We start from the raw sequence: 16,578 nt of genomic DNA on the forward strand, positions 1-16,578 counted from the left end.
TTTAGAGGTGTCAGGTTTCTAATTTGCTTTTTTGGCTGGTTTATTAAAGAACAAAAGACGAGGAGATCACAGGCCTTAATGCTGTGCTTTTTCGTTTCTAGAATCAGTATACAGGGAAAAGTCCTATATTAAATACTCTTCTTGTCTAACAATTAGGTTGATATGTACTGAATATAAATTTGAAGACAAAGGCTGTGACAGCTCAGGAAACTATTTTTGTAGTCTGACACCATTAAAACAGTGCAAAATAATAGATGCTCTGAGTTCTTGTTTGAGAACAGTTTTTGTCTACTTTTCTATAAAACAATAATTTAATCAAGTCTCACTTCCCCAGAACTTAGAACATTACATGGAAATGTATGGTATAAATCATTCTTTTTTGAAATATTTTTTTAGCAATTTTTAGTCACTTCTAATTTTTGCTGAAACATACATTTAATAAGTAATTTGCCTGTGATAGAACTTGTACAGTCAGTGTCAGTCCTTGTTACTTAATACGTCAACAGACATAAAAGTACTTTTTTTCCTTGAAGCATTGAATCATTTTCATTGATCAGATTTTTAGATTGGGTCAGTGGTCCTGAATTTAATCTGTGTTGATTTCAATGGTTTACATGTATTAGAGACTGTCTTCAGGGAAAGTTTGTCTTCAGCAAGGTGAAAACTCAAACTTAGCTTTAGAATGTTCATTTAAACTATTAAAAATTTAGCTGTGTGTTTTGATTGTAAAAACAGTGTTTTAAAAAAACTTTTGTGATAAGACATTCACACATGCTAGTGTGACATATGCTTTTGCTTTTACCCTAATATTCAACAGGAAAAGGATTTTGTTTTTTAGAAGAACTTGGCAGATATAACTTAAAGTTTAGCAGCAGTTGTTATAAGCTTTATTTCTGAGAAATGAACATCTAAAAATAGCGCTCTTTTGAAGCACGTAAGCTGCCTTTGTATAAAAACAATTACAGCTGCTGTCTCATGTGATACTTTATATTGCTGGATTTATATTGCTGGTTTTACTTCTAAGTCTTAGTCAAAAACTTTACTGGGAGGAGTACTAGGCTTCATGTATTTTGGTCGCAAAATTTTAAAGTAATTGTGCCTCTGTAGAAATGAAATTGATCACGTAGTGTTGAGAACCTGTCAGAGGACTTGTTCTGTAATCTGTAATCAAAGTCATCAGTTATATAATGTGAAAATAAGGCTAGGCTGTGCCTCTGGGAATATGTGTATGTTTCTTTTAATTCTATAGATTTAGAATAAGAGTTGTGGGTGGTGATGGACAGGAATGTCCAGAGAACATTATTTCCAGAGAAAACCCTGAAGTAGTAAAATGGTCATGTTTTGTTCCCTTAGTTGTTTGGAACCCCAGTCTGCAGTGATATGAATTGCAGGTGATAGAGGTGCAATAGGCCATTGGAAAATGAAAAGGTCTTTTTGGCCAAAACAGTCTCATTTCAGTGCCTTAACATCTGCCACCAATGATCAGAAATATATAGTCTGCAGGTTTTAGGTAAATACACAGACCCAAATATCTCTGATGAAGAGAGGCGGTTGACCAGCAACAGAGCGAGTTTGGTGTGTAAACAGAATGTCAGTTGGAGAAGATAGAGGACAGAATTAGACAGGCTTGTGTTTCAGCCTCTGGCATAGGAGCAGTTTGTACCAGTTCATAGGATTAACCATGCAATGCTAAAATATTTACATGAAAAGCCCCTGCATTGCCATCTCGGGTGACAGGCTGCCCTGCTCTCTGGTGTCACGTTGTATCTTGGCCGGGGCTGCCTGCAGGACCTGCTGCGCTGCCTTTTCCCTCTTGTTTCCTGCGCACGTAAGTAATGCACTGCCAGTGAGCATCTGGCTGAGCTCAGGTACTGCCGATCCTCTCTGTTCACAGTGTGTTTTTCCAGTTCCATTCTCTTGCTGTCCAGCTCCCAGTGACCACTGCAGCAGCCCAGTGCTGAATAGCTGTGCTCCCAGTCGTTCAGTCAGTTGCTGGATCTCTGTATAGTTTCTGCAGGCTTCTTGTTCTCTTGTCAGCCACTGTTCTCTTGAATCTAAAATCAGTGTAGGGTAGGACAGTTCCAATCTGAACATAAACTGTTTCCTAGTCTGCAGTATGTTATCTGTACATTAAGAATAAACACTTTGCCATGAAAGCCATTGAATTCTTGAATACATTGCATGTTCTACCATTCAAATCTATCTGGTAAGTTCATGGGTTTCACTCTTTGACCTGAATTTAGTCTCTGGCAGAAATAGGAGGTTATTTGCCAAGTGTGCTTATATTTTATTTCAGTTTTTTCAGATAAGTCAAGTCCTGTTCCAGAAAGTGCAGAATTGTGAAAGAGAGGTTCCCTCACCTTTCCAATGATGTGTACTGCAATTGCTGTATATTCATTGCAGTACTTTGCATTTGCACATTGCACTGTCAGTTTACAATTTAACACCCTTAGCAGATGTGAGGGATAAAAAAAAGTAATCAGTGTTTTGAGGTCAGGAGTGCAAGACAAGATTCTTGCTTGCAAAGATTTTGATTATGATTTTTCTTTTTTACATTTCCTGCTATTAAGTCCTGATAAGAGAGACAAGATTGGATCCTCTTTAAAGCAGAGCAAGGTTTTCACTACTTTATGGAGCACAAGTTTTTTATTTGGGATATAGAAGATATGTCATGTTTGGATTTATTTTATTTTTAAGGAGGAAATGTTCATGCTGATCAGTATTCTTGTGTTCTCCTTTTCTATTATTCACAGATTTCAAATGCAGTAAATCCGTAAAGACATAAGTGAAATTTGCCTTTTATCTGTACATGGCTGAGCACAATGGGATCTTAGCCTTGATTGTGGTCTTTGTTAGCAAGGATTTTAAAAATATTCCAGATCAAATATCAGAAAGGCTTACAGGATATTACTGTGTAGTTACCCTTCTTTAGTACCTGTATTTGATGCATTCAGTGGGAGAGAAATTCTAAGCGACTTGGTTCTATGGAAATACTTGGATATAAAATATCCTCTTAAATTTAAAACTGCACTGTTTGTCTTGCATCTTAAGCAATTTCAAATGTTACCTGTGTTTGTAGATGAGCTGAATCTGTGGCTTCTAAGTTTGTGTTTGAATGCAAAAGCAGTTAGACTTGGATCTAGCTAGCATTAGTAGGTGCTTGCACATTACTTATGGCTTTAAAGGTTTTTTTCCTTCCAAAACACTTTTCTGAAAGTGGAGTGGTTTTGGAAACATTTTGTGTTATTTCAGCTTTCTTCAGAGCGTCAGTCTTTTTGAAACCACTCCAGCTTAAAATGTCTTTAAAAATGCTGTGTATCAAGTCATGCGAGCACTAAATTGCGGCTGGAGAGATTCCACTCACAAGAAGTGGTTGAGGCAGTTGCTGTTTACTAATGATGGCTTCTAATAATGGCTTTTCTATAGGCATATTTGTCAGATTTGTTGCTTCAACTTTTCTAAACTGTGGAGTCTCTGGAGGTCTTGCCTTTGGCATTGAGGTGCATGTTGTATTTTAGTTATGAACTAACACTGTTTTCATTGTCCTTCTTTCCCGCTGCTGCTGCTGCTTTTTGTGCACTTGCTTCTTCCTGGCCTGGATTTTTATGTTTGCTGTTCTTCATTCCTCAATTGTATGTGTACACAGCATCATGGTGAGAACAGAGACTCTCCTGAACTATCAAGTAAGTGACTCCTCTCTCCTACATTATGTTTGCACATATATTTGTAGTAGTTAGTAGATATCTTTGCATATTGTTGCTGGGATAAATACTAGGTTTTCTTCTGTGTCATAATTGAGAACTTGAAGTGTGATGAAAATTTACTGTTGGAAAAGTATTTTGCCTGGCATACCACTCATCTAAAAGTTTCCCTACTGTAGCCTTTATTGTTTTAGCAGGAAAAGTTTAGTCTTCACCTCTCCCAGTCATGGCCAGGAAATATCTTTTATATTATTTATCTGGAAGAGAAAAAGGTATTTTTATCAGTTTGAAACAAAACTTTCAAATGCTAACGCAGTACAGATAGTAAAGATATAGAAGTAATGGTTCAGAAAAAGGTTTTATTTTTGAGTTTGTCAATTTCTAGTGCTATGTGTGGTTCCCTTAATTTCAATAATTTTACATATTCAGAATCGAACAGGTGTATATATACTATAATTCTTCAAGATTTGATCCGGTGAGGTGCTAGGGAGAACTTCAAAGGTAGTATGTGCTTACATGCAGCCAAAGACTTACTGATGCCATTGGTTTGTGAGCATTAGTATGACAGTATGATTGGCAGAGTAATTTTGCCTGAGATTAAGAGTTTGTGTATGTGGGAAAAAGAAAAGTGCAGGCACAAATTGTTTCTTTTTTCTATGAGAAATCTGTGCAGAAGCGGTGGTCTTAGCTGATATAGCTTATTATAGACATTAAAAAGCAATGTTGAATTGGATTGTAATAAACATTTTCCTGTATATGATGTCCTTGTGCTATTTTCAGTGGTGTAGACACTTTCACAGGCTCATTATAGAAACACTTTCACAGGCTCATTATAGAAGTGGGAATCTGACTCTCCACATTTTTTTTCGTAGCTTTACCTGAAATAAATTTGCTGTAAATTTATATTTCTTCTAAGGTATTACTTGTACTGACAAACTTTTGTATTAGTAATTTGATGACCAGTATGATGAACATGAGCAAAGTATGTCTTCTCAACTCTCAACAGTTCTGTTGGTATTGAAATGTGACCTCTAAAGAGTCACAAGGAGGCTTTGATATTTGCTATTTATTGTTTCTTCTCTAAAATAGTGCCTTGTCTTCTCCCTCACCTCAGAGCTAACGTCTGAGCATTAGGATGAGGCATTTTGCAAGAGGGGAGACAACTTCCTCCTAGTGGCTGCTATGGTGTAAATAAATAGTTATTTATAAATATATATAAATAGTTATTTATAAATAGTATATAAATAGTTATTTATAAATAGTATATAAATAGTTATTTATAAATATAAAATTTATTTATTTATTTATTATTTATTTATCAGTTCTTAACTGATTTATTTCCATTTGTTTTGTACTTTTACACTGCTTTATATAAAAAGGAGATTTAAAAACTCTCCTGCCAATCATTCTTCAGCTTTATAGATGGAATTTCTCAAAAACCCATTTGGTTTAAGAAGTTCACCTTGAATACCCAGGCATGTGAGGTGCTTGCCATATGGTATTCTGTATTAGGTGATACAAAGGCTCTTTTCCTACCAAACAGAGATTTTCTGACAGTTCTAGGAGTTGTTGCAGAACCTAATTGGGTCCTAGTGAAGGGATATGAATTTTACAGGGAGCTTGAAGCTTGTAGTCCCGTTAGTGTGACTGAGTCCCCACTGCTGAATGTAGCTCATGCTTTAGTAACACTTGTGCGCAGAGCTTGCTTACGCTGTGGGTTACTGGCAACTTTTTTCTGCCTGAGAAATTACTGCATTTTGGCAGCTTTAAGAAACCTTTGGAATTCCCAAACCTTAAAAAAGAGTTAGCAGTGCTGCTTGGTGCCTGTTCACAAACAAGCCTTCTGCACAGGTTACTCAGGAGAGGGTTGCTAGTGCAGTTCCTGCAGTGGAGCCCACGGTGTCACCTGCTGCAGTGGCACAGGGGCTGGTGGGGGCACCTGCTGAGCACAGTAGGCTCAGAAATCCCATTCCTGCAGAAGCTAAGTGGCCAGTGGCTTGTCAAAAGGAGTTTTCAGCTAGATGGGTGAAAGCTGGTCTTCCTTCAGTGCACTGTACACATTAAATCTTTAAAACAAGTGTAGCTCATTCTCCTTGCAGTGACCCATTTTGTGCAAACCTGTGAAGCAGCTGTTTTCTTACCCCCTTTTATTTTCACATAGAAGACCTTCTCTGGTGTGGTCTCTTCCCAAAACTTCAGCAAGTGCCTTGCTCCCCCCTGTCCCTTACTTGTAGTTGCAGAACAATAAACAGCTAGTTTGGTACAAAAGAAGAGCAAAATGAGACACTACTTTGAAATACCAGCTTCTGGCACTGATGGACTTGAGTTCTGAACTGGTAAAATGAGCTGGTTGCCTCCCTTGTCCATTTCCTTACATATTTTTCCTCAGCAGCAGTTCACATAGAGTATAGTTTCTCTGGAGCAGAGCTTTAGATGGCTTATCTGATGTAGAAAAATAATACAGGTGGGTGTACTGCAATCCTTGCATTCTTCATAGAATCATTTAGGATGGAAAAGACATTTAAAAATCATTGTCCAGCTGTTAACCCAACATTGCCAAGTCCACCACTAAACCATGTCCCCAAGTGCCGCATCTACACATCTTTAAATACCTCCAGGATTGGTGACACTTCCCTGGGCAGCCTCTTCCAATGCTTGAGAAGCCTTGTGGTGAAGAAATTTTTTCTAATATCCGATCTAAACCTCTCATGCCACAACTTGAGGTTGTCACTCTTGTCCTGTCACTTTTTACATGGGAGAAACTACCTTTCAGGTAGTTGTAGAGAGCAGTAAAATCTACCCTGAATCCCCTTTTCGCCAGGCTAAGCAACCCCAGCTCCCTCAGCCATCCTCATCAGACTTGTGCTCTGGACCCTTCACTATCTTCCTTGCCCTCCTCTGGACACTCAAGCACCCTTTTATTTTTTCATACTGCTTTGTGTTCATTCCAGGTTTTGCTGCAAAATGTTTCCACTACTGTAATAAGAGTAGTGATAAAGCTAAGAAGGCCTTTGTACTTTGCAGAGTCCATCCAGAGAATAGAACTTGTTTGGTTTGACTCAAATCTTCTGCTGAACTTTTAAGGAAAGCTTGGGAACTCTTAAAATCATCTGTGTTGTAAGTTCCAGTCTTTTCTTTAGTAACTATTGCTTGTTTCCCTCTTTGAGCACTTTGTCAGTATATCTGCTTTCACACAACGGGTGTTACAGAGTCATTCTTTGATTATCAAAAAGGCACAGTTATTTGTCTGCAGCTTAACAAAATGTACAGAAACTGTAAAACAGGATGGCTGGCCAGGTGATCCTAGAAATAGGTAGGAAGACACCAGACAAGTATTTCAGACTGATGAGGTTCAAGGAGAGTAACTCTTCTGCTTTAAGCCTTTGCCTTGACAGAATTTGTACACTATTTGTATTGTTAAGACTTGTTTCTTGTGATGTATATACAGACATTGATCTTAGCTTTCTGGGATGTTGGTACAGCTTGATCTGGCAAGCTGTTTCGTGGGTTGGCTGCGTTGAGGCTAGATAAACCAAAAGCTATCTCAAAGTGGCAAAGAAAAGTATTTCAGAAGATAAGCAACAGCTCAATGCTGTATCTCTATTGAGTATCAGCCTTTCCAACCTCATGCTAATTTTTGTTTTCATCTTTTGCCTCATGTCTTAGACCAGTCTTAATGGCTTCTTTCTGCCATCCTCTCCAAAGCAAATATCTGGTTTGAAAACCTCAGTTTTTAGAATGAAATGTTTTGCAACAGAGCAGTTGAATACCAGTTTCATAAGCATCAGTGAAGTTCTTAATAGAAATCTATCCACAAGCACATAACATCTTTGAATGAGCATCCATTTTGTATTTCAGCAGTGGTAACAAACAGTGATGACCAGCCTGTAACTCCAGGAAAAATGAACCAGCACCAGGGGAAAGAAGGCTGTTTTACTCCAACCAAAGAGTTACTTCAACCATGTCTCAGTCCAGGAAGTGCCCATAGTCATGGTAAGACAAAGTTATTTTTTACAGAGGTTTTAAGGAACTTAAATTCTAACATTAATTATATGTTCCAAATATTGGTTCAAAATCACTGCCTTTTACGATAAAGAGGTAAGGAAGAAAGCATATTGAAAATTTGTATGTAATTATTTGTATCTTTGTGTTAATCTGAAACAGGAAAAAATGCATTACGTGATGCACTAGTTTATTAAGGCATGCTATGATTTGTTTGATGGGAGAGCAGTTCACATGATGTTAAATGATTATTTGTGTAGTCCTGTAAAACCCACAGTAATGTTCTTTTCTCAGTATCCAAGTTGTGTCTTTATGCAGCAGTGTTATGATGTACCATAAGTGGAACTTTTGTGGAAAGATACTTCAAATTACTTCAATAACAAAGAAGTAATTAAGTTACTTCTACTGAAAGATCCTTCTCTTTAGAAAAAAAAAAAAAAAAAAGACAAGTCTCAACACTATTTTTTGCCAGCTTTCAAGAAGTCCCTCTGCCTTGCTAAACCTGTTGAAAACAAACTCTGTACATCCATGAGAACGGACTGGATGGAAAGTGAAACTCAGTAGACCTGACATGCTGGTAGACTATTCAAGAAACAAATAAAAAACAAGCAATAGTTGGTCTCCTTGTGCTTATTTGCATTTGAAACTACTTGTGTTTGTTGCTCAGGGAATCATTGGACGTCTTTCTTGCGGTGTGTGAAGTTCTTAGTGAAAACTTCAGGCTTTTAAAATTAATATTCTCTTCCCTTTTACTGATGGCAGCCGTGATAGTCAGCCATGCTTCCTTTAGTTTTTTTCATGAGTAATGTTCCTGACATGGTTTTATATTTTTACCTGGTTTTGGTATGAGTCTCCCTAACTGCCATAGCTTGCTTTATCAGAGTAATGATACTGGTGTTTCAGAGTAATAAAGGCAGTGTCTTAGGTAACTTTGAATCACATTCCTGTTTTCCCATTCAGTTCTATTAGACAAGAAAAAAACTTTGAAAGAAAGACTGTTGTTACTGTGCTGAATCTGGTAGTATTTTTGTGTATTTTAAAGTTATTATGGTAGTATTTTTGGTACTACACACAGCTAGCTCAGATATGTTTTCTAATGTCTGGTGTTATCACACTGGAGCAGCACTTGATGTCCTCTGGCTTATGTCAAGCTTAGTCTGGAAATATTTTCTGTATAATATCAAGAAAACTTGTTTGTAATTTTTATTATGTTGAAAGAACTTTTGGTTATCTTCTCTCTGTACTGTGTTGTATCCTTTACTAGACTGATGCTGGTGTTATGTAAGTGTATTTGAATATTCTAATAAACTCTTCCTTTTAATATTGTTGTTCCCACTAAGTTATTAAGTCAAACTGTAGTGTTTCTTCAGGACTTTCACTCATAGGAAAATTATTAAAAAGGACTTTAAAAGCACTTGATTGTCCTGCATCAAGCTCCTAGCAGATATTAAGTTTTCTCTCCAGATCTTTTTTTCTTCTGAATATTTCAGGGCTTATATAAGTGAATTTAAGCCAGTTAAATGTATTTGTGCCTTTTTTAGCATCAATCATTACTGACTTAGTTTTCCAGGAGCACTACTAGATATAAGGCTGTACTTTCATGAGACAAGAAATTTGGCTTGCATTCAATTTTAGTAGAGAAATGGTACCATGTGGGCTAGGTTTCAGCAACCCACAGTTACTGTCTTGCAGCCTATCTACAGCTTAGGAGCTGATTTTTTTTTTGAGTGGGTTGACCAACATTTAAAAATCAGGTGAATATTTAATGGCAGTTATTCCTATGGGAAAATTACAGTGCTGGCAAAAATCTGAGCTTATTACATTGTTGAAAAAGAGATGTAGTGGAAGCCTGAAAAATATGAAGTAGAACAGAGCTTAATATGATGGAGTGAAGCTGTTGTAACTGAAATCCAGTTAACCAAGGTCTTCACAATGTGCCTGTGGTATGGTATAATGAGATAGGGAATGTTTAGATACAGAATTTGAAAGCATTTACAAGGAACTAAATGGAAATACTTTTAGTCGCTGACAACTGAAGTCATCCTCAGGAGATGAGTAATGTAAATAAACAATTCAGTATCATGCTAGGCACAGAATAGCAGAGAATCTAAACAGAAAATGTATGATACCATCTACAAAGAACTGATTAAATGTATCTAAGGGAGAACTGTGATACAGATACTTAGGTTTTGCTGCTGGGCAGTTGGATGTTGTGCAGTGCTATTTGGCCACTTTTACCTAGGTTGTTTCCTGCTGCCTGAATAAAAAGCACCTGTGTTGCAAGGCCACTTGGGCATAGAACTTGTAGCTCAAAACCAGGTGAGTCAGAATGAAACAAAGCCTGTGATGGGGCAGTCTCTGGAACAACCAGCACTAACTTTGGTGTTAGTGGGGAAACCACCATGGCTGTCCAGCAGCTGTCTAGGGACAGACATGCTCAGTGACTATTGTTTGGAAAATCTACTGTAACAAACTTAATTTGTGTCATCTGCTTGTGTTTTAAGTAAGATCCTAATGACAAGAATTACAAATATGGTTAAAACTACATGAGTCTTAATGCAAGGGAAGGGAGGTGAACATTTAACATCAGTTTGAGTTACCTCTTATTTGGAACAAAAAGAACCATGTAATATGTCAATGTAAAGTTGTAAGTGGTATGTATTTTATAATTTTAGGTGCTGCTGTGTATAAGTACTTTGTTTTCATTTCTGACCACAGCTCTGGATTTCAGAAAGCTTCTATTTTCCTGTACTTGGTTTCTTAGTTTAAGACATGTCTTCCTCCTCCCTCACTCCTGTCGCTCTTGTGAGATTGAGCAGAGTATGTTGTCTGAGACAGAGATGGGGGTCTTCTTCTTGGAGTCCAATACAGATTTATTTTATAAATGTACAGTACAGTTTGATCTGGCAGCATTGTCTAGTGGTTGTTCAGCAAAAAAGTCTATTTAAAATGTCACTGTTCTATGTAATCTTTGCACTGTTTTACAAAATATTTTCAATCCTTGAAGTTACACTGTTGTTTATTCTGAGGCTGAAGTAGCTTACCTGTGAGGCTACAGACTGGCATGTGTAGGTGTGGAGGTCACACTCACTTCCATAGGAAGCTTTAGCAAGGTAGTTTGATGGAAATGTATTTAAAAATTAAAAAAAATAAGGGATGGTGGAGATTTTTCTGGTATGATTTTAACTTGTTTATGTAGAAAGTTTAGAATTTTAGTGGCCAGACACTAACTTGACCATATATAGCATTGATCCTGAGATGAGGTTTTAATTTTAATTTTTGTGTATTTAATTTATTCCTGCCTTGTCCATCAAGTAGTTAACTGGAGCGTCACAATAGACTAGTCCTGATCATAATGCTACAACTAATGTGTCGTGAACAGACTAATGGTTATACTATGGGGTTTTTTTGCTCAATATTTTATTTAGACTTGTCAGACTTGGAGTAGGACCTAAATAATTCAGTAACTTTTTGATGGAAACTTTAATGATCTTGGGAAGTTACTTTATCTGTGAAGCTTTGCTTATGTTTGTGGGATGGTGTGTCTTTAGGCCCCAGTGGGCAGCATGGCCTTTCCAACTCACCAAGAATGTATTTTTTTAAGTGTAGTGCATATAGATGTTAGTACTGCTAAATCATATCTCAGTTCTAGCAGCTGGCACACAGTATGGTGCTAATTTAGCTCATATTCTGTGTTTGCATTCAGTGGTTAAAAATGTTATTAACTATTAATGAACAAACAGCTAAACTTTTATCCAACTTGCTTTTGGAATGTTTCCTTTTAAAGCTAGCCTGTGACCAAAAGAAATAATTGACAAAATTATTTTATTGCAGTTGAAAAATTAACATTAAAATACCAAGTACAAGATGGTATTTTCAAAAGTTGTAGAGCAGAACTCTGGTTGCTGATGTCATCTGTTTATGTCAAATTATCCCTGGTAAATTGAATTACTGTAAATCTTATTTACTTATGCATACTGATTTATTTCTTTGGTAAAATGAATTAATGCAGAAATAGCGATCACATAAAATTTATGAAAAAGTCACCAGTCTCCTTATAAATGATTCATAATGTTTTTAACTTACCAATATTTTCTTAAAACATATTTGAAACTTTTAAAGAAGACATCACAGATGCTTAAATAGCAGTATTTGTGGTAAATAGAGAAATCTAGTAATAGAATGCTTGAAAATGTCAGACTTTTCTGTATTTTCCCTGTCTTTATTTAAAACATCAGTAAGATGCAGATGAGGTGGGATGTGTGTGCCCAGAAGGAGCCTGACAGGAGATAAGAAACGGGATCTGCCTTTCTTTTCCAGCAGAGCAGTAGTAGTTGTTAATTCAATTTGCAATGCAATTAAAAAGATATTGTGTTACGTGACTGAGAAACAGAAGTGGTTTAGGTGCAGGGAGGAGGGTTGACAGTAGAAATAAAATGACATCTGCTGGTGATGATGATGATGATCACCATGAACTGGAAGGAAGTGAAGGTGATTTTGGGGAAGAGTGAGGGCATTTTTGGCTGTGCTGAACTTGTACTTTAAACAACTCCAGAGGAAAGATTTAAAGGATGTTAAAGGATGAAGGATATGCTAGTGCTAGGATTTAAATCCACAGGGTGCTGCCTTTTTGAAGAAAATAGGAATTTAATTATTTTTGTATGTGAGAGAATGTGGAAAGCGAAGAACAGGCATTTTCAAGAAGCAGGTCCTAAAGAATAGTTATTAGCTGTTGAAGGGATGAGATGCCTTTGGAGCCTTAATGACCCAGAAAATATCAAACTCAGATGTTACTGACTGTGTACCCAAGGCAACTAACAAGTTAAAACTGATTTGTTGTTGACCTGTGCAACTTGCTGCTTTAAAAAAACCATTTGTTTCAGTTATTTGGCTCAGCTGACAGCAGGAGCACAGTTTGTTTCACTGGGTGGTAACAAAGGTCTTGGAGCTCCTGACTGGTCATCCCTGTTCTGGGTTCCTGGTGGTCAAGAAGCCCTGGAGATACAGCAATGCATCTCCTCTTAACCAGCTGTCAGCGGAAGGCAAATTACTGTGAACCAGTAGAAGGAAAGATGCAGCCCTTTGACAGTGAACTCGAAGCCTTTTCTAAGTATTTGCACCTCTACCTGAGACAGTCACTTGGCTGTGGTGCTCTGGGCACATTTCTGCCAAGGGTTCTTTCATATGGATGTATGAGGCTGAAGCCACAGCAGTGGGGAACTGCCTTGGAGCTGGGGAGAGAAATCCCACTACCCGTAATTACAGCAGATGGATGCATTGAGCACAGGTGAGGCTGGAACTCCACTGGGAGTTGATCACTGCTAAAATGCCAGTTTGGGCTGGTATTTTTTTTTTTCAACTAGTGCTTTTAGTTGTTAGTAATTCTTTTTGATAAGAGTATTTGGCTTGCAGATGGCAAAATCTTGCCAATCTATCTGGTTCCAAACCAAGCTGTTTCCTGGATAGTTGGGCTATATTTTATATTTAATAGTGATTTCTGTTTTTCGTCTTACCTTTCCTATGTGTTTACTTTCTACACGTAGGCAGACTTAATCACGGAGTAACTTCATTCAGTCACTTTCCCTTCACTGTGTCTGTTCTTTGAATAAAGAAGCTGAAGAATGGCTAAATAACTCACTATCTTGACACAGTAAGAACAACTTATTGCTAAGCATACCATCCTTTCTATTTCACTTCATCTTCCCAAAAGTCTGTCTCATTGTCTCCCTGCTAAAGAAGAGCTGTTCAAGTTCTACTTGAGGCTCTCTAAAATGCTTTTTTCTTAATAGTTCAATATTAACAGTAAGTGTTGCTTCTGAAATAAGGTGCCTTCTCTGCAGAATAAATGCATTTAATGTCTTATAAAAATGTTAAGACTTTTGCTTTCTCCTGCCACGTAAGAATTCTTACTAAAACCTTGCAAACCCTCATGCTTGGAGGCTCTTAGTCTTTCTTGTATTATTAGGAGGCATTTTAATTTGTCTTTCGTTGCTTTTGATGATGAGGAAGTATTTTGCAATCAGCAGTGTGTGGGAGCCATGGGCACTGGTTGTTCTCTAGGTTGTACTGGATTAATGCCTGCTAATCCTGCTTCAGGGTCCTGAGCTTAGGGACACAGGTGGTCACTTTTCAGTTTTTCGACAGAGTGTGGAAGTGAAGCCCCAGTTCCACAAAACTGTGTAACCTGTTTGGAGTAGCTTTAGTGATGCTTGTCTTAAATGGGACGTGAGTGAGGCTCTGGTCACAGTAGGAGGAAGGAGCTTGAGCCTTAAATAATCTGATTTTAGTCTGTGTTATAAAACTGAATTTCTTGTTAAAATGCTTTAAATTCTGCTGTATGTAGTTACATGATCTTGACCTCCTGCTTTCATACTGCCATGCGTACTCTGGCACACTCCTCTCTGCAAGTCATTGTGTTTATTAGAACTTGCCATTTCTGAAATGCTACTCCACCCAGTATTTGTGGCTCGGGTAAATTGCATATGCTGCTTTCTGTGTGGGTTATAGCTTTATGAAAGTGTGGTACTGGGTTTAAAAGGCACAGCAGTGATTGATGTGAAGCATCTCCAGCAAGTTCTCTTTCTTCATGACAGTCTCTGCAGGACTGGCCTACTTGACCCTGAGCTGTGACTTTGAGAATTTCATACGAGCTGAGAGGACAATGATGAAACCTGAGCAGTGAGCAAAGCTATTTACTCCATGTGGGAGGAGCTGAGCAGGCTGTTAGCCAGTGAGGAGGTGCAGCCAAGTACAGTTGCCAGCAGTGCATGGGGAGTCTTGGTGGTCATTGGTCACCACTCTCAGGCTCGCCTCTGGAATTACTCCTCAGCTAAACTGCACTGGACTTGGAAATACCAGAGAACAGAAGAATATTTGGTGAAAGAAATTTGCCTCTCTCAACTACTCTCCAACTTGTAGCCTCATAGTTTAGGTATAATTCTTTTCTAAATCAAATATCAGAGCAGAAGGCAAGTATATCTTTAATACCCTTTTTATTAAATAGGAAAAAAACCAGTTTTACTTCAAATCCACATGTGAAAATCAGTTGTTAGATAAAACCTTCATAGGTATGATTGTCTACCTCTTTTCTTTTTCTGTTTTCTGCATGCTGCACAATAATTCTCTACTGCATGCGGATAATTATTTATGATCTTTTCATGGACTGGGGGAAGAATTCTACTGCAAAAGGTAGTAATGTCGAAATGTCAGGGCAAAGTACTGTCAAAATTGCAGGACAGGTCTGAAAAGCTTCTGCCTTCCTCTACTACACCGAGCTTTCCTTCCTCTTTCTTTTCTCTCTAGCTTTCACAGAGTTTGGTTTTAAGAAGATTTTTGCTTTTCCTTGGGTACCTATAAGGGGAAAAGGATTTGTTTTTTTTTACTTTGCATCACTATCCATAGTCTTACTACTTACTGGATTATTGCATCAATATCAGTTTTGAGAATGTGTTAGTTATTCTAAACTTCTAAAATCTCTACAAAAAGGATTATTATAGTGAAAATTCCTTATTTGGGTGGTCCAGATAGATTTGATTTGAGTTCAATTTCATTGAATTCATGCCTTTACAATTTAGACAGGTCTTTTTTGTTAAGACTGTGGTTTTTTCAGCTGTAAATATTTTTCCATTGGAGATATGTTTTAAAACTAAAACCAGACTTGGTCAAAAGTCTTCACAAGTTGTCAGAACTCTACATATCTTCTATTTGACTTTGTTTTGTACAATGAGATTTTACATTTTGCTCCAGGCAATATCCTGGATGGATGTCTTAAGCACAGGATTAGGATTGGTTTTTCAGCCAGCGTTTACTATTTACTATTGAAGAAGCCCTGATTCAATATCTGATGGGAGAAATGCATTCTGTCCTTTAGAAAAATATATACATTAAATAAGTTTTGCTCCTCTAAAGAGATTGGCTGAGAATGGATTCTTGTGCTCTCCCGTGCCCTCCTGCCCCAAGATACAAGAACAAAATATTTCAGTCATGTAGGTATTTTTGGGTTCTTACTGATATAGGTGTTTTATAAAACAGAGAAACCGGGAAACTTTTTTCTATGTCAGTGGCATACTTAGTCTAGAGTCTCCTATGGTGACTTAAACTTTTGTTATGAAAAAGCTCATAATATATGTATCATGCATAGATATACTGTGTCATGCACCTGATGCCTTTAAGCTAAAGTGCAGATACCTCCCTGTTTATGCAGGCTTTTCTACCATGTCTGACTTACGCAGTTGGACTTGGCTGTGCTTCTATTTGTGAGTATCTGAAGCTGTGTAAATTTCTAAGCTTTGTATGAGAGTGCATTTTCTAGTATATCAATTCTTAATGCACTCAAAATTAATATCAAAAGGATAGAAAGCTGCCTGGGACATTAGTCTAAGATCACAAAGTCTGATTTCATCAGTAGATGGACCTATTCCATCTGAGTTTATTTTCAGGAAGGAGAGAGGAAGAAAAAGCATTTATGGGATGTTTTGGTCTTTGCAGCGGGGGAGGGGTGAGGAGATGAAGGAGGAAGCTTAAATTAGATTTTTTTTTCCTCCTCTGTTTTAGTGGTGAGACAGAGTCATATTTTGATAAAAGACTCAGAGCCTGCCTTTCTGTGTTGCTGTTGAGTTAAAGCAGAAGGTGCTTAGAATACCTGGATAACAGCTTCCTTGACTGGAGATAGCCTCAGAGAGGGGAAATGTAACATTATCTGTATTGAAATTCTTAATTTTATCTACCCAAAGACTTCAGTTTCAGTTCTAAATGGAGAAAAGGGCATAGGAAGGAGAAAGAGGTATTTTAATCTGTTCCTGTTTACAGTTTGACTACATGAGCAGTGTCAAGGGACTTCAGAGGGCATGGAGAGAAGTAAAGGAAAGGCCTTCAG

The 16,578-nt window shown here is 37.5% G+C and overlaps 1 protein-coding gene across 8 annotated transcripts in view; it reads left to right on the top strand.

Moving 5' to 3' along the window:
- OSBPL8 (oxysterol binding protein like 8) overlaps window positions 1-16,578 on the top strand; it is an 84,173-nt gene that overhangs the window by 30,645 nt on the left and 36,950 nt on the right. For 3 of the 8 annotated variants that reach the window (XM_030959320.1, XM_030959319.1, XM_030959321.1), the window contains 2 exons: window positions 3,647-3,683; window positions 7,560-7,694. In XM_030959320.1, coding sequence (XP_030815180.1) covers window positions 3,647-3,683; window positions 7,560-7,694 — 172 coding nt within the window. Of the gene's footprint in view, window positions 1-3,646; window positions 3,684-6,652; window positions 6,819-7,559; window positions 7,695-16,578 lie in introns of all 8 variants that reach the window. The other 5 variants (XM_030959324.1, XM_030959323.1, XM_030959325.1 and 2 more) reach the window with 5 other exon arrangements.

Source organism: Camarhynchus parvulus, chromosome 1A, assembly GCF_901933205.1.
Source record: "Camarhynchus parvulus chromosome 1A, STF_HiC, whole genome shotgun sequence".
NCBI lineage: Eukaryota > Metazoa > Chordata > Aves > Passeriformes > Thraupidae > Camarhynchus > Camarhynchus parvulus.